Source organism: Sitophilus oryzae, unplaced genomic scaffold (genome assembly GCF_002938485.1).
Source record: "Sitophilus oryzae breed Bouriz unplaced genomic scaffold, Soryzae_2.0 scaffold_857_pilon_pilon, whole genome shotgun sequence".
Classification (NCBI taxonomy): domain Eukaryota; kingdom Metazoa; phylum Arthropoda; class Insecta; order Coleoptera; family Curculionidae; genus Sitophilus; species Sitophilus oryzae.
This window is the reverse complement of record NW_022147480.1, coordinates 2,953,033-2,972,497: the sequence shown is the minus strand read 5'-3', so window position 1 is coordinate 2,972,497 and position 19,465 is coordinate 2,953,033. Positions and strand designations below refer to the sequence as shown.

General features: G+C 32.1%; 1 protein-coding gene across 1 annotated transcript; it reads right to left on the bottom strand.

The window, feature by feature from the left end:
• Positions 1-280: 280 nt before the first annotated feature.
• Positions 281-19,379, bottom strand: LOC115889872 (xylosyltransferase oxt). The gene is made up of 8 exons (XM_030909955.1): positions 18,545-19,379; positions 18,347-18,489; positions 18,133-18,290; positions 13,364-13,636; positions 9,310-9,728; positions 7,218-7,317; positions 3,405-3,972; positions 281-792 (listed from the first exon to the last, which is right to left on the bottom strand). Exons 1-8 carry the CDS (start codon positions 19,150-19,152, stop codon positions 365-367), a joined length of 2,697 nt encoding a protein of 898 aa, XP_030765815.1. The 5' UTR covers positions 19,153-19,379; the 3' UTR covers positions 281-364.
• Positions 19,380-19,465: the final 86 nt, after the last annotated feature.

Genomic DNA, 19,465 nt, shown 5'->3' with positions numbered 1-19,465 from the left:
CTGAAAAGCAATGTACAGGATGTTAATAATCTATTCTATTGTAGCCTGCATTTTTAAATATCTTTAAATATCTCAAAAAACAAAGATTTTAAACATATTTAACCTTTATAACAAATACCATTTTTGGGCCCAAGAATCCAAAAATGAAATAAAATACAGGGTATTCCATAAGAAAAAATATAACTTTGGTATGTATCTTAGTTCTGAAACACCCTGTACATTTCAAAATAATGTTAAATTGTGCACATTGCCACCCCACATATACTCATAAAATATTTTGTTTCTACGTCTTTCCGTTTTCGTAAAATAATTACTCTTATTCAAATATGCGATAATTATTTTGAGTAGTGTATTAGGACACGTATCACCAGATATCAAACATACCGGTACTGTCGTTCGCTTTGTCTATGGCACTTTTAGGATCTGGAGCTAGACTGCTCCAGTCCGTTTCTTGGCAAGAGCTGCCTACAGGTCTGCACACGTTCCGGACCGTTGTCGAGTCGACGCAGACTGTCTCTATTGAGAAAAATAGACCCACCAACGAATCGATCCACTCCAACAACGAATCGCCTCGTTTTTGCGAGTTCTTGACCGCGTTGCGCTCCGAAATTTCTCTCTCGGACACATTGGGCAGGAATTTGGCAAAGGCTTCGCCCAGGTTAGAGTTCATGGTCGGCCCGGGATGTAGCATCGACATTTCGGGACTTCCGTAATGGTACAGCATGGGCATAATTAAAAAAGACACTTGCGCCAATAAGCTATCGCTGTAAATTATTCTCACCTTCCACGATCCTAAAAACATAAAGAATGTTAGTGATCGTTCAACGCTACGTCATCATGGCCTGAATTCTATAAGGCTGTATTCCGTTGCAACACCAGGCGAACCAGACCGGTAAACTACGGTCCTGAAAAACATCGGTTTAATACGGAACGGTTAGGTAAAATACTGGAAACGTCAAATGTTGACGTTTTCTTAATTTCAATACCTCTATTATAAAATTTATTTTTTATGCATTTTTAATGTACCTATTCTCTGCTTTTACGTTTGCTCCTTCTTTTTAATGGAGTTTAATATTAACTCGTTAGACAGCTCAAGTGAATATTTGCAGGTCCAATATTAAAACAGATCAATAATAAGTAAACAAATCTAATTAATATTTATATTTTTATAGCTTACAAAACATTAATGATTACTTCTTGTCTTGTTTTTCATGTTTTCTTTAAATTTTCCCGACTTTAAGAAACAATGGCTGCATGATAAGTTTAAATGGTCCTAAAAAGTCATTCTGTTTAGTTAATGAAATGTATTTACCTTTACTGCCTACCTCCATTGCTTTTCGATGTAAAAACAAAATATTATATCAAATTTTAGAAATTAAATGAGAATTTTACTCGAACTCCCAATATTTGCTTGATTTTTCTCACATAAATGACATGATTGACAAACGAAACCAGAAAAACCAGCCTTCTCGCGCTGGTTAGTTTGGTGACAGTTATAACCGAATTTTTCAGGAACCGTGTTCCGTTGTTATAAAATTTTCAGGAAACCGATAGAAACGGAACATAAAACCATAACCAAGGTAAGCAACGGAATACACCCTAAGTTTTAAGTCCTTGACTTACGTCATTTTCTTTCAAGTCAAGTCATTTTTGTAAATACTTAAATCAAAATAACATTATTTAAGTATTTTTTTCTACTTAAATCACGATAATCTGCAAGTTAAGTCAGTAAAATGACTTAAATCAAAATAATTTCCCTCCCCCAAGTCAAGACAACCAGAATTCAGTTTAAATAATAATTTTTTTAACAATAATTTTATTTAATAAATAATATTTAAACGTTATTTATAATTGTTTTAATGCTTAAATTTATACGTGTTTATCTATATTAACACTATACTGTTAACGCAAAAATTATAGCTGATTGGTTTAAAAAAACTGGAAAATTTATAAACCGTATAGTAAAAAATTGCTCTATCTCTATTACTATTTATTTTAGAAAAAAAATGATTGAAGATAAAATATTCTAAATTTAATTCTCTACAAAAAACATATCTTTAGTTTTTTCGAAAAAAGTTATGCAAACGGAGCTATTTGAAAAAAAACGAAAAAATCCAAAATGGCTGTTTTTTTTTCAAACTTCCCCCACTGAAACCAAATGGGACTTTTGAGGGGTTAAATAGGAGATCATTATCTACATATTCTCGTTGAGATTGGTTGGTTACTAATATTTTCCACCTTTACATAATATAATACTCGGCTACGTCACAGATTATACAGATTATAAACTTTGTTTTTTCTTTATTGTTTTTCGTGGCTCCAATTTTCAGAATCGGACACTATTTAGGTTACTAGTTTGCGCACATAGCACGGCCAGTTATGGCCTCTAAAATTGTGCACAGCCCCTGACCGGCACAGTTATTAGAGAGATATCGGAAAACCGAATAGCGTCATGCAGCATTTACGCGTACCTTATCATGGTTACGATATGCGCGAGTCAATTTTTAACGCAACACCCGCTAATAACGGTACCGCCTGACGTAATTTGCGGATCAATTACACCAAGCGCTATTTCTAAATAACGTTTAAAAATTGCTTAAATGGGCATGTGCGGGTATTTGATAACCGGGGCCGGCCGGCGATATCTTTTATTTTAGGTTATGTTTGAATTGTTTTGAATTATTACTTTAGTTTTATTAGGTAATTTGATATTTAAGTAGCTGGGATTAGTTTTAATTAAATAAATATGGCTCAAAATATGGATTCCACCTCTTCCAATATTAAAGAACCTATAAAGAGACTGAGGTTTACAGCAGATGACGACTTTAAGAGAATTTGTTGCTTGTTGTCCTAAACCCACTGGCAGACGTTGAACAATAAAGCACTGGAAATAAGCACTTTAGCCCTTTAGTTTTAAAATACCTAGCAAACAAAACAATTTCAAAGTTTTAAATTCAAAGTTAGGTTAGGTTTGTCTAAAATACCATCAAACAAAACAATTTCAAAGTTTTAAATGCAAAGTTAGGTTAAATTTAAATAGCGGACGCGACGCGAACAGAATTATTTCCGATCCGATAACTATAAATGAAGAGAGTTAATACCACCTCACGTAAAGGAAATAACACCTAGCCTTATTAACGTCCACGCACGCTATTCGGTTTAGCGATATCTCTCTATTACGCTGTTTATTGTTATTTTACGCGAGTTTATTTTTGCGCACAGGAAATTTTACTCGTTTGCACATCGTCATAAAAAACAATTTTCGTACCACGAATTAGGGACAAGATTTTTATCTGTATACTTATAGGATACCTAATCTGTGGCTACGTTTACTGGCCTACTAATTTATTGCACTAATTTCGAGGTTCCGAATGAAGCATAAATAATTATTCTTACTATATTACCTGGTATATGAGGTTGCCTCAAATTTGGTTTTACAAATCCTACGAGCGAACCCTCCTCTATGGAATATCCTGACACGTCACGCAGCGTCCCCGTCGGATCGATCCACAAACACGTCATATTGTACTGTTTGGATGTTTTGAGCGAGCTAAACTTGTAAATTAGCACGGGGTCCGAGTAGGGAGATAAAATCCTTAAAAAATTCCTAGACAGCTGTTCTTTTTGATCATACTCTGAACTAACCCCTAGCGAGATAAGGGATTCTATCAACGGATTAGTTTTAACCTTAATCGTTTTGCTCACAGGCTTCACAGCTACTTCAATGTCACTGATGTTACCGTTCCAGGAACTGTTATAAAGAAACAGCGTGTACTTGTAGTTGTCTTTCAAATGGAACGAATGAACTTGCAGAAGATTGTGGAGCTCTATATTGCATGTAGTCATATTTGACAGTTTTCTAAAAACTGTTCTGAAAACACTGTTGCCTAGTGTCATTAAGGAATCGTCTAAGGCCACGCCCAAGTCGTGGTGGTGATATAAATTCTGCCAGTACGAATATAGATTTTGAACCTGAAATTTGATGTTTTTAGACTTTCCCAAGTAGCATTTTTAGACACAAAATCGAAACAAAATCTCTGCTAAGAAACATTGCGAAACAGTTTCGTCCATAGACTTAAAATAAAATATAGACTGAGCATCTCATTCATAAATAGCTGGAAAATGCGGTCAGACAATGTCTTGTTATTGTTTTAGGTTATAACGAGTGCGACACGAGCGATAGATAGGTTGTCTCCGTCGTAACGGTTGTTCCCTGACGACGCTGACGAAAAATGCAACACTGTCTTTCGTTTCTCAAGTATACCTGAACTCTCCGTATCATAGCCGGGTATATTTTTTATTTTAATGAAGCTATAGTTCAATTAAAAATATATCGTATTTAAATTTTTTTATATTTTATTAAGATTAAGAGATGTTTTTTAAATAAAAGTTTAGAAAAAACGTCTTAGAGTCCAAAAAGAATAAAAATAATAAAATAAATGTTATAGAAGGAATTTTAATAATCGAAATTACGTATTTTTTGAAATTAATAATAAATTATTATTTTTAGTAAAACATTTACAACCCTAATATTAATCAAAACAGGATCTATTCTACAGATATAATAGAATCGGTGACGAGTAATAAAATTTGTAATAAAATTTTCAGGAAATATAACGATAATAATATGACGAGGGAAAGAGAAAAAACTTTATGATTGTTGTAATTTTTTTTCTGGTAAGTGATGTCTTATTATGTAAATTAGAGAAAACAGAAATCTGTTCCATTAAAGCAAGCTTTTAGAAGTGGATAAAATGAAAACTACATTTATTTAACTCGGTAATGTCTTTATTACACCGGGTGCGTCCCAAAATTGGCTCATCCCCATAATTTTTTTATTTTTACAAATAAAAAAACAAGATTTGGTATGTTAGTATATGACATAAATTAGGATTGATTGACGCATTCAATTGTTTTTGGTCACTTCCTGTTTCACCGGAAATTACTATAACTTTTGTTTTTTAAATAGCAGCCTCGGTATATTTCTACTTTATTCGATAGAAAATGACACTCTGAATAGAATGACATATCATATGTCAACTTACGACATTTGGTTGCCTACCGGTCGAAAGTCGTTTCAAGACTTAAATGGATTATTTAAGTCAAATTTCTTGCAAATTTGGCACTGGCGAACCATATTTTATAGTTCTTGAACAGAAAAAGTCAATAAAATAAACACTTAAGGACTACAAGCTAAGAAAATGCGTTAATACAGCCGGGGACATAGCGGCAACAAAGCTTTACCGCACACGTGCAACGCGTACTACAAGGTAATAAATGAATGAATAGGCGACCTCGCCTCTAATCGGTATTGTTGCCATATTGTAAAGAACTTATCCTTTTTAAATAGTATCCTACTTATAATTTAGTAGTATAAAGGACTATTTAATACATCTATGGAATATTAAAACCTACTTTATTAAAATGTAGTATTAATATATCAATATATGTGTATAATAAGAAAAAAAATATTGTTAATATTAAAGACGCGACAACATAGGCTGGATGAGGAAGGCTCGGTCGACTGTACCCAGAAGTAAACATGTGTACAAAAAAGATTGTTTAACCGCGTTTAGATGTAAATAGTGTAGTCTATATTTTATTTTAAGTCTATGGTTTCGTCACATTTTTGATACATAAAATTCGCTTTTTGTTTTTTAAACGTTTTACCAAAATATGGTTTCGCTACATAACCTATAACAATAAAGATCTTAGTGTCACAAATTTTTCGAAACTTTTAAGAAACAGATGTGGCTCACATTTACAGATTTCGTACCCGTTTTGCGCTTGAAAAGTTTCCATAATTTATATGTGATTAAAATAAATAATTTTCATCACAATGGTAGATAAAAATTGATATATGTTTTTATTATTAATATGATGGAATGTTTATTATGTTGGCAGTAAATAAATGATTAAAATAAAGTTTATAGTGTTTTTGTTTTAAATGGCATAATTTTAAAAAAGCCTAAAATAAAACACATTTTGTTTTTATAAAAAATAGTCTTACAGAAACTAAAAAGTATACTTAAAGCAAAACAAATGGGATAAAAATAGATCTTATACAATCGTTAAAGAGGGATATTAAGATTATTTGTTTAATTTATCTCTTTTTACGAAATATATTTAAATGTGATTGTTAACCCGGTTAATCTAATGATCCAACCGTTCGTAATTAAACTACCAGCTGATTACTCTCAGCACTGATCTTGGAACAGCTGATTAGTAAACTACCTAATCTAGGATTTTATTTCCGAAAACCCTTAAGGTTTCCATTTATTGTCGATTCATTTTCGAAACACCGGTTTCTCTCTTTTTAAACACAAATATGATATAATGTAGATGATTTGTGTTCGACTCCATGTCAATTTTATAAAATAATGAATTAAAATTCGGCCTGTTGGCTAGTGATAGCGTTTTTAACTAAAAATATATGTTTTCATCGGCTGTTGAGCTTTTAATCTCATAAGAACGCTTCTACCTACATTGATTTTTATATTTTTATTTTCAAAACCATGATATAGAGATAAAAATAAAAATATATATTTCAAACAAAAATATTTTGTAGCAACAAATAATGATATATAGAAGGGGTATTAAAAATATGAAAGTACATTATTAAATTAAACCTTGAATTTGCTTTTGCCAGACATTTTTTATTTTTTGTACGAGAAAACCTAAAAACAGATTTTAAGACAAAAAATGATGGCGGAGATCGACATTGTTAATGGTTCTTTTCATTTTGAAATCCACACACAGACATAGACTATTTTAGTTTGATATTTTGTTTCTTCGCATTTAGAAACAGTGACTGCTGAAAACGGGAACATCTTGGACACAATTTACAAAAAATGTTTCGAAACATTTCCTCTAAACGTTTTGATTCCGCATCGAAACAATTCAGGAAACGGCTAGTGCCACCACATTGGAACACATGTAATAGAGCCATATAAAATATATAGGTTTCAAAAATGTTTCCTATTTGTGGCATATCGTTTTTATTTTGTATCAAGAAACAGACACAATTATTAAAAACATTACCTAAAATGTGTCCAAAAATGCTACTTGGGTTGTTTCATGAACGACGTAATATGCTGCGTGGATATGCTTCTTTTTTATTATTTTTATTCAGTTTCATTAATTCGTTCATAAAATTGGCATAAAAAAAACTAATAAATAAAATAACAACAGCGCATACGGGCAAAATGTTAACATACCTGTTTAGATGGTTTTTCCATATTATACAGCCATAGTTCTAATTGTAAAATAACCATTTGGTTTACGATTGGCTCAAATTTTCTGGCAAAGTATAGCGGTCTGTAAAAGAAATAATTAATTTTTCATTAAACCATTCCTAATAATAGAGATGTCGAAAAATATCGATAAATAAACGGCTATTATCTGACAAACGAATCTAAAACAGCGGAAGGAACTCGGGCAAAAAAAGTCGATGTTGTCACGTTTAATTATAGAAAAGCAAACTTGCTCGATATTACCTATAAATTGAATATATTTTAGATCATTTCAGCATACATAATTATATATATGCTAATATGTTGACGTAGTTCTTATTGTAATCTATACTAATATATAAAATCCTTAAGTGACTGACATATTGATTAATCACGATCCTGTTCAAACCACTCAACGTAAGAAGCTCAATTTTGGTATACAGGTTGATTCTAGGGTTTAGAGGTTCGATAAAAAGGGATTTTTCGAAATTCCAGTTCCAAGAGGGTAAAACCACCCCTCAAATATTACAATATTTTTTATTTAAAAAACGGTCAAGTTTCCGAAAAAACGCTTAAACACGTATATTTTATTTTTTTACATATTTTTAGATTTTTTAAAAATGTATACAGGGTGTTTCGAAAAATCTGGTCATTGATTAATCACGATCCTGGAAAACAGGATTGATTTTAGGGTGTAGAGGTTCGATAAGAAGGGATTTTTCGAAACTCGAATTCTAAGGGGGTGAAACTATCCCTCAAATATTAAAATATGTTTTATTTAAAAACCGGTGAGTTTTTCGGTAAAACTCTTAAACACGTATATTTTATTTTGTTGTTTTACATATTTTAAGATTTTTTATAAATTTATACAGGGTGTTTCATAAAATATGACCATTGAGTAATCACGATTCTGCTTAAACTGCTTGACGTTTAAAGCTGATTTTTGGCAAATGGATTGACTGTGGAGTGTAGAGGTTCGATAAGGAGGGGTTTCTCGAATCTCAAATTCCAAGAGGGTGAAAACGCCTCTCAAATATTACAATATTTGTTATTTAAAAAACGGTTAGTCTAGGACAAACATAATTAATTTTGTTTTTTTTACATATTTTGAAATTTTTTAAAAAATCATACAGGGTGTTCCAAAAAATTGGGTAATTTCTAAACCACGATTCTGCTTAAACTGCTTGACCTAAAAAGCTTATTTTTGGCAAACGGATTTTTCGAAAGTCAAATTCCAACGAGATGAAACTACCCCTCAAATATTACAAAGTTATATAATATTATCGCCATATTGTTTTTTTCTCATGCTGACATAAATGTGAGAAAATTTTATCCAGTTTGTATGTTAATGGAAATTCTTGCTTTGTTTTATCATCACCATTACAAATGATTAATTCGACGCGAACAAAGTCGCTGGTACACGCTAGTAATGTATATTTATCTAATTAACTGATTTCGTTCATTCTGCCTATTATAAAAGGTAAAGTATTTCCTTAAGATAACGTCCGCTTAGGGTAAGCTGGCAACGCTGACAAAATTCATCATGGCATCCCGGATTCAACCAGTCTGGTCGAGATTCTCGCGCGTCTTGTCGCCATTAGCCTCAACTTTATCTTCTAGGAATAGTAGAAACAGTCACTACTATTGAAAAATCCAGTGGCGGTGTTATTGTATTGTGTTTTATATCTTTAACTTGATTTGTGTTTATTGTAATTAGTACACGCGTTTTTTAACAAATATTACTATATTTGGCAAATGACTAAACAAAATGTAGGTACATTTAAAGTAAAATAATATTATAAACTTTACTGGAAAATATTATAAAAATTCCTGATATATTTTTATGAAACCCCGCACGCTCGTGGATATTTTATGAATGAAATCGGTCATGATTTTAGAAAATTGCGATCCCCTTGCCGTTACCCCGTTGTTTCAGATCCGTTTGTCAGACTGTAGGTCGTTAGTGTGCGTTGTATCATTTGATTTAATAGTTTTAGAGGTAGCAGCGGCCTGGCCGGTGCGACCTGGCTGTCAGTGTGTTCGAGCTCCAAAATGTCTTACAACTAAAATATATTACCTAGACAGAGTGTTTAAAATTTTCGGCCAATCTTCCGACCTAAAATCGTTCGGACTGCATCCGCACCAATCTACCACGTGCTTGTACTGACACTTGCACCCTAATTTTCTCTTCCAATTGGTTACGTGAAGATTATTGTCCACGTACGTGTTACAAAACTTGGAATTTCGCAGAGCCGTGTGAAAAAAACTTTCGGCTGGCAAAAGGGTGTGCTTGAACACTTTCAGGAGACCCTGGATCAAACTGTCCGGTTCTGGATCAGCGATATACTGCACGAAAGGCCTGGATAGGGCTATCCAATCGCTGCCCCCGTCAATTTGTATTCCCAACGGCAATTTCCGGTTGCCAACGCGCCACATTCGATATTCGCACTCCACAAACGTCTTGTCTAATCCTTGCTTCTGAATAAATCTTTGGACCTTAAATATACCGGGTGTTGTAGATAGTGTGGTAAATGGAAATGGAAATATTGGAAATGTCCAAACGTGTCTCGGAAATATTGGGAATATTGGAAATATTTTTAAAAATACTTAAATCTTGTCATTAATGATTCAAACCCGATGTTCATTAATATATCTTTCATATTTTGTAACCCTATAAACATTAAACTTACTATAGAACAGTTTTACAAACATATAATATGGTGAATATACCGAGTTTGAGGATTCACCTACTTATTTGCAACCTCGCATTTCTACGGAGAAATAAAACCCATTCATTATGCTGCAGATTTACTAAATTTAAAATCACAAGGTTCTGAACTTGAAGAAACCCAAATTCTTTCTGCCATAGAATGCATATACTTAATATATCAAAAAATAAACTCAATAAAAAGGAGCAAGAAATAATAGATGAAATAGCAGATTACCGTTGTAGAAGTGGCAAGTTATTTGGAAATAACTTCATATGGAAAAGTAGTTTTGATAACCCAGTCTCCTGGTGGAAAGGACTGGGTTCTTCATCTTCATTATCACAAGTAGCTTCACGAAGTTTGATGATGCCAGCATCTTCGGCTGCCAAGGAACGCAGTTTTAGCGTTTATAGTTATATTCATTCAAAAAAGAGAAACAGGCTTACTAATGATAGAGCCGCTAAGCTACTCTATGTATCCCACAATGAAAACTTGATGAAGAAAATAGGAAACGGCAATAGATCAATTTTTATTTCCGATATTATTGAAGATTTTGAGGAAGTAGACTGGCAAAAAGATGTTATTGAGTGTGATGCTGATGACAGCGATGAAGATATGCCTCTTGCATTGCCTGGAAACTTATATGGTGAAATTTTGATAAAATAATTTAGTACCCACTAAAAACACGGTATGTCGCTAGTGGTAGGGAAAATAATTTTTTGAGATTACTAGTTTATTTGGTTGTCTGTGATATGCATATACAGGGTGTTTCCTAATTAATCTAAAAAATAAAAAATCGTTAGAAAACGGCTTAAGGAGGGCTCTTAATAAGTATATTTATTTTTTTCTCGGTAACCGTTTGATGAACAAGAAAAACTCAAAAGATCAATTTTGTTGAAAAAGGATGGCCAGTCAAGAAAAAAATATATTTTCTTTAAAAAAGCAGTAGGTAGCGTACCATTTATGTTAAGCAAAATATCGATTTTTTTTTAATTTTTAACACCCTGTAGATCAGAAAGGAAGTACTTTAGACCCAATGGTTATATAAAAATTGTTTTAAGAACACATGAGGAATGACACCACAATTCTTTAAACTAATTAGAAAACACCCTGTATATTGTCAACTCGACAATGATTGTTGATAAATCAAAAAATACCTTTTCTGTGAAAAAAGCCCGATTTTCGCAGGAAAAATTTTGGTTTTTATTGAATTTGGGCCTGCGTCTGCAAATACCGGTATGTTTTTTAATATCCTATCTATCTAAATTTTAAATATCATAGTCAGAAATAGTTTTATTATTTATTAACTGTAAAAATGGTATACTTATAAGTTTTATCAAATATTGTGATTTACTTTCTACCTTGTAGTCAAAATTTATATTTAATAAACTGTAAAATATATATTCTTATGTTTTATGATATATATTCTTATGTTTTATTAAAGTTACTCTGATATACTAATATATCAGTGTAACTTTAAAACTAAATCCTTTGAAATCAAATATAAACATAAAAAATATTTACAGCAGAAAAGGCGAAGGCGCTGGGTTAAACGTAGTCTCTACTAAGAACACGGAGGGGCGCTTTGACCCAAAATTTTACTATTAAGTTTCATATCTATCTTAATAGAAGATTATTTTCTTTTATGTATGGCCTCTTGTTCGACTAGTGTGTCAAAAATAATTCTTTTGTACAAATTTAACCTAAATTTATTTTCTAAGTTGAAGAATAACTCATTTTGTGTTTTGCGATGTTTTGTTATGATTTTTATAAATAAATATTTCAGTTTTTCTTATTTTTTTAAATATTTCATATATTTCCAATATTTCCATATATTTCCAATGTTTCAGGAAATATTTCCGAAAATATATTTCTGGAAATTTTACATCACTAGTTGTAGATAATAGAGTAATTATTGAAAAAAACTGGAAATCGTCCTTTTTTCATAAAAATTTCATCCTATTTTGAAGGCGTAGATCACGAATCTAAACTTTTTTGGCGGACTCAGAAAAATCCAAAAATATAGCAAAACAATTTGTTAGGTATTTAAAGTATAAAACGGTGCAAGTTCCAAGGGACCTACAGGAGAGGCAGCTGACACTTGCGCGAGACCAGCCTCTACAAATGACACACAAGGTACCTAGAGCCTACCTCTAGAAGTGACTGACTCACTGATTAATCACGATCCTGCTCAAACTACTCAACGTAAGAAGCTCAATTTTGGCATACAGGTATAGGTTGATTCTAGGGTGTAGAGGTTCGATAAGAAGGGATTTTTCGAAATTCCAGTTCCAAGGGGGTAAAACCACCCCTCAAATATTACAATATTTTTCATTTAAAAAACGGTTAGGTTAGGTTAGGTTAAGTTTCCGAAAAAACGCTTAAACATGTATACTTTATTTTATTTTTTTACATATTTTAAGATTTTTTTAAAATGTATACAGGGTGTTTACTGTACTGCTTAAAGCGCTTGACGTATAAAGCTGATTTTTGGAAAACGGATTGACTTTAGGGTGTAGAGGTTCGATAAGAGGGGATTTTTCGAAACTCGAATTCTAAAGCCCCGTTCTCAGAACAACGTCGTGTCGCGGGCGACACAGTTTGACATTTCAAACAACCAATGAGAACTGTACTAAATTTAAAATTGACAGCTGTTTGAATTTTGTACAAATCTGATTGGTTCTTTTGTCGTGTCGCTGGCGACAGTCGCAGTTCTGAGAACGGGACTTAAGGAGGTGAAACCACCCTTCAAATATTAGAATATTTTTTATTTGAAAACCGGTGAGTTTTTCGGAAAAACTCTTAAACACGTATATTTTATTTTGTTGTTTTACATATTTTAAGATTTTTTAAAAATTTATACAGGGTGTTTCATAAATATAACCACTGAGTAATCACGATTCTGCTTAAACTGCTTGACGTTTAAAGCTGATTTGGAACGGATTGACTGTGGGGTGTAGAGGTTCGATAAGGTGGGGTTTCTCGAAGTTCAAATTCCAAGAGGGTGAAAACACCCCTCAAATATTTCAATATTTGCTATTTAAAAAACGGTTAGTCTTTCGAGAAAACGCTTGGACACGCATAATTTATTTTGTATTTTTACATATTTTGAAATTTTTTAAAAAATCATACAGGGTGTTCCAAAAAGTTGGCTAATTGATTAACCACGATTCTGCTTAAACTGCTTGACTTAAAAGCTTATTTTTGGCAAACGGATTTTTCGAAAGTCAAATTCCAACAAGATAAAACTATCCCTCAAATATCACCAAGTTATATAATAATATCGCCTTTATCATCACTATTACAAATGATTAATTCGACGCGAACGAAGTCGCGGGTACACGCTAGTAGAGTGTACAATTTTTTTTGTGAAAAATGGACAATTTCCAGTTTTTTCAATAATTACCACAAAATATTTAATACCTCTCTGCCATGCGATTTTACAAAATTTCTATTTGTATTGCTGCTCAGAAAGTGCGTTAATTTTTCAATGCTTTTAACGGGAAAATCCGATTCGCTCAGATTCAACACAAAGTCCCACTTCCAATCTTTGACATTCAACAGTTCGAACATGCAAGATCGGAGCATTGCAAGAAGCGAAGCTCCACCCCATATCGTGGCGAATCTCTTCCTTGTCAATTTGATGTTCCTAAATTTCTCTAAGGGCAGTAGTTCCCGAAATAGGTAATCTTGTCTCTAGAAAATGTAATAAATTAGGATTTAAGGTGAGTTATGTTATGCATCCATAATGCGTCCGTCACTCCAATCATATTTAAGTATGAGCTGTCATTTTTTAAATAAACCAATAAAATTGCATAAAATCAACGACGCATTACGGATGCATGTAAACCTACACTTATGCAGGCATATAGAGAATGTCACTGGCTAATCTTGCATTAGAAGTTACTAGCCTTGTTTATATATTCTTAAAGCTGTTCAACCGACTAGACAAAATGTGCTGCCAACTGGAGGACAAATCGTGAACCTTTCGGGGCGGAGTCAAAAATATCGATTATTCTCCTCAGAGTAATATAGCCCGGGTTTCTGCGAACTTTAATAGTGATCAGCTGATTAAGAAATTTAAACGAAACTTTTATTTTACTGTAAATTGTGGATTATTTTTGCCTGTTATTTTAAGAATTCTAAACCGTATTAACAAAGAAATTATTATTTCGATATGTTGGTACATTATTTATAGTTTATGATAATGCTAATTGCTATTAGTAAATATTTAAAAAAAAGTTACATACCTATTTTAATTTGATTTAATGCAAGTTTATAAAAGAATCATTTCATTCTTAGATTATTTTATTCTAAATTGAGTGCTTTACGAATTTTACAATATTTTTTTTTGAAAACATAAAACTTTACATTTTTGATGCCAACTAATTGGCATGGTATTATTGGTATGGGAATTAGCCAAGAAAGAAAAGAATTGGCTATAACTTGTAATTTTTCGAAAAAAACATATTATACCTATATCGCTGAAAAGCTTAAAGAATGGCGCTTTTTATGAAATCATGGCTAACTAGGGTTTCCATTTAAAAAAAACATAATGTTTGTGTCATATGTCAAAAATGACAGGCTTTAGAAAAAAAAACAGAAAACACAAACGCATTAGGTATGTAATTATCTACAACTTTTATCGATCGATGATATTTCCCATATAATTTTACATATAAAATGACAACGATCTTCATTTCATAGCCATTGTTGACGCCGTTTTTATTCGATCATACGGTAGATTATTATGGAATTAGAGACAAGTTTTAAAATAGCCAAAATTTGTTTTTTTCGAAATGTCTAGTAACTTAACCTTGAACTTCTCAGAAAAATCCGAAAGGCGCATATTTATGACCCCACAAAACTGCAATTCTTTCCCCATTTATCCGACTCTCTATCTAAAGTAGTTTCCGAGATACCCATAGAGAACATCGTAGGAAACTCACCTTGTATAGTATTTAGAAACTAACTATTATTATTATTTGACTAGATTAATTTGATTAATAAGACTCGATTAATTTAATTTAAAATAAATTTGATCTGATTTTTTTTTTCGTATATTCTACTACCAGAAAACCAAAATTATATGATAACGCACTTTTCAACGAAGTTGAAGGAAGATATGTATCTATCACAATACTTAATTGAATTACTACAATTAGAAGAAAAACAAAAAGAAAAAATACCCAAATACCTTCACCTACTACTCATCTACAAAATAAACGAATATAATCTCTTATAAAAACACTAAACAACTACTTCTTGTATTTTACACCGAAAAAATTATCAAACTTACTAATTAATCAAACAAAAAGAAAAAATAACCAAATTATCCCTTCATCTACTACTTCACTACAAAATAATAAACTATAAAAACACTACTAAACTATTTCTGGTATTCTACACTAAACATTATAATTAAACTTAATAAAATTAATCTAATTTTACACTACAACCACTACAACTATAAAGAAATAAGAACATTTTTTAAAACTAGAAGAAACAGAACTTCGATACGTGCGACCAGTATAATAGATCAAGCGGACAAAGAATATAAAATACTTTAAAAATGTGCATTCAGAAATAAAAAATATCTCGAAAATTATCTAAACAAACTTTTTTTTTCTTATCAGTGAAAAGCATCGGCCTCGTCGGCCTTGCGGAATTTGTCGGGTATTTACAATGGTCGAATTGTATAATTACCAGCTTTTATAGCATATCTAATAGATAAAAAGTATCTGGTCGATTAGTACCCAATTGGTACAGTCCGAAAATTATCGATTTTTATTTTCTCTGTTTTTATTGGTCGCTTCAAAATTCAGAGTAACAAAAAATATTTTTCTGTAGTAAAAGACTGTGAAATACGCCCCGCCATCTGGTGCTTTACATCCATAAACGTTTTAGGTTGAGCTACTTTAAAAATTCATATACAAGGTTACTAGAGAATTAAAATATATAGATCGTACCAAATAAACTTTTAGTAGCGTGATTAAACTTGAGCTGCACAGCGTTGCCAACTTTCACATATTTTCTTCTAATCAAAATATTTTAGGAAACAAAAATAAATTAATTATAAATATGTAAACAATTATTATTTACATCAACAAAACTCACCTCCTTAACAGCACTTAAGGGACATAAACGGCCATTACTAGTGATGTTAATATTCCAGAAATTTTTGATTGTTGCAGGAAATTTCCGAAACTTTCGGAAACTTTCGGAAATTTATGAAATTTTTGGAAATTTTACAATTTTACATATTTTTTGTTGATATAATAAAGGAATAAATTAGATAGACATTTGATACCAACATGTAAGTGGAAAAAAACAATAAACATAATATTAGTTGTTATATTGTTAATAAACAATACATAACTCATAAAAGTCATAAACATAACACATAACAAAAATCATTTGGTAACATTTATACTTTGTACATAAACCATGAACTGTGACTATGAACTTAAAAAAAAACAGAAAAGCACGAAATATAAATTTAAAAAACGTAAAACACAAATAACTGAATTATTCTATTCCGGAATACTTTCGGGCGCGCTGAGCTGGTCCCATCTTCATAGGGTATTACAGTAGTAGTAGTACTGACTTCGTCAGTTTCTATTTCCAAATCAGATATATTTGATGTATCATCTGGTTCTGATTCTGAAGGATGGACCTCTACGGGGTTTAGTGGTTCTGGAGGAGTTTCATGTTGTTGAATATCATGCTCCATATCCACTTTTTGTTTTTGTAGTAATAATTTATTGTTATGAGCTACGAACATTTTTTTGCCGGCTCTTTGTGCAGTTAAGCGATTCCTTTTTTTTAGTATGGATAAAACTGTAAGTATTGAAACTTCTCTCAGTGGCTGCAGATGACGTTAGAGCAACAGCTAAATATTTCAACTGAGTATTTTTACACACTGCTTGCCACCAACTTAGACAGTCTACATTTTTAACTGACATCCAAAGGTAGACGAGAGCCCATAAACCCGATTTGGCGCAATAATTTGTTATATCTGTATAAATGGCTTCTTTATTATTGACAAACTGAGGATGTTTGTTGATAAATTCCATAGCGGCTATGTGTTCTTCATTGTTAAGGTGCTCTCCCAGGAAACAGAGGGGTCCAAGAGATTCGCGGCAAAATGCATTGGTTTAAGAGCCATACGTTTTCTATTTTGTAAGGCAGAGAAGCATTCTTTTTCCTCTGATTTAAGAATAGGCATACTTGATACGCTTTCGTTAAATTTTTGCTCAATGTCTTGAATTTTGAAAAGAAATTTCTTGCACAATTCGGATTTTTGCGAATATTCGCGATTTTGGGACCGAATATTTCGGAAATTTCTGAAATTTCCTGCAAAATTCGAATGGAAATATTCGCTACCAACATCACTAGCCATTACTACCGCTTTTCCCTTCAAAATATTCTAATAAGGTTGCGATGAATTTTTTGCAACGGCTATTAAACTATCTTGTACACTTCGCACTAAAAGAGGTTTTAAAAAGAACAATGTTCGACTGTAATGTCTGCTAGTAGAAAAATTAAGCTTAAAGTATTACAATACAATTCATATAAACCAAAAAATCGTAATACAAAACTAAAGTGTCAAAATGAATGAGAATGTCAGAAAATAAATAAATAAATGTGTCAACTTGACATTTTTTACAGCAGAGCTACCACCTGAATTCCCAGCGGGAAATTTAAATTCCAGTTAGTCAGCCTGGCGTCGAATATCTCCATGGTTGGCAACAATGAATTTAAAAATCGCGCCCTCGATTACGTAACTAAAAGTTTAATTGGTATTGCTTATATGGCAGAATTGAAAGGAGATGCCAGCAGTTGACAGCAACATTACACAGTAACAATTTGGTGCCCAGTGAGATTGGTCCTTGTGTTTTCAGTCATTCTTAAAACACTGTATCTTCAAGAGACGATATTCAGATATCTATTTCAAAAACAAGCTTAGATCTAGATATTTCGTTTCTCTAGAAACTTATAAAGCAAGCTCTGCCAGAGACACCCTGTATACAGGGTGTGACCCATGATTCAGAACAAATTCTATATGAAGTTTCTGGTTTGAGATTTTAGGTACTCATTACAATTATTCTTTTAAAAAGCTGGCAATAGAAAAGGTAAAGAATTATTCATGAAGACTGGGCCACCCTGTATGTAGAAGTTTTACAACATACCACATCTACATGGATATAATAAAAATGTTGTTTTTGGTACAGTATTTTTATGAGTCTCATCACTTGTCTCAATGCTCTGCCATTTAATGTTAATAAAAATACTATTCTAGAAGACTTTACATTGGTAACTGTTTCATTCGCCACCTGAGCTACAAACTCTTAAATTGGTTTTTAATAATAATGTCTGGTCTAATAGGTAGTTATAACTACTTACTCTTTATGCCGGTTTGATAAATATTAATAGTGTAATAACCTCCACATGTAGAGTGGGAATCCGCAGGGCACTTCATGTTACAGGATGAGTCTGGAATCTTAGAACTAGGAAGTGGTTCATCAGATCCACAGAAGCATTCATTTCTACAAAGTTTCAATCATTACTTATTTTAGACCTTACTTACACATAATAATTTACCCATATTGAACGCCAGCATACGGAAATCCCGATTGTAAACATATATTTATACAATATTTTGGCGAATTTTCACTTTTACTAACACCAAAATATCCATTTAATAATCTAAACTTTTTGTCATCCTTGAAACAACCCAGCTCTTTTCCTTTAACAAAATTTCCTACAGGACAGCTTGATCTCAATTCCAAGGGATACAATTGATTTTCTAAAGACTGGCACGATATATTGGCAATTACTTGTTTGCATCTTTGTGTTTTAGCTCGAGTTAAAGCGGAAATAGCTTGTTTTTCCGTGATATGGCAAGGCAGATCGAAATTTAACTCTTCGACTTTTAACTGAACTGTATTATTGCTGGTTTTTTTGGTTTGAGGGGCAAGTAAATTTGTTTCTTCGTCGTCGCTTCGACGCGCGGAATTTAAAGCCTCGTTATTCGAGCCAGAATCTCTATCGGAGTCGGATGGTTCCCATTTTTCTGGTTCTTCTGTACTTTTATTATGAGATAAAAAGTTGATTACCACCAGTATTTGAAACGACAGAATTACCATTCCTATTATAAAGCATACTCTGTACCTTCGTAGATACTTATTCTTAGATGTGCTTTTAACCATTTCACTGAATTTTGATTTGTATTTGGATTGTTTCTACTTTTATTATAAACATAACCTTTTAGCAAATACTTGTAATTTAATACGGCTTAATCTTTCAGAAAGGACTCTGTTCATGCATGTTCAAATTATGCTTCATAATAATTACAATGCTTTAAAAATTAATAAAAATAATAATTTTTCGTTAATTTAACATTAATTTTAATAACATAACAAATACACCATACACCTGTCATTTTCCATTTGGTTCTGTCCACAGAATATATGGTTCTGTCTTTCTGTCAAAAATAGACCACAGATTTTGAGTAAGGATATT

Coding starts and splice junctions, on each gene's coding strand:
- LOC115889872 (XM_030909955.1), bottom strand. CDS start 19,152: ATGGTTAAAAGCACATCTAAGAATAAGTATCTACGAAGGTACAGAGTA. Junction 18,490..18,544: donor TATGCTGGCGTTCAATATGG/GTAAATTATTAT, acceptor GAAACTTTGTAG/AAATGAATGCTTCTGTGGAT. Junction 7,318..9,309: donor ATTTTAAACACTCTGTCTAG/GTAATATATTTT, acceptor TTTCTTTTACAG/ACCGCTATACTTTGCCAGAA.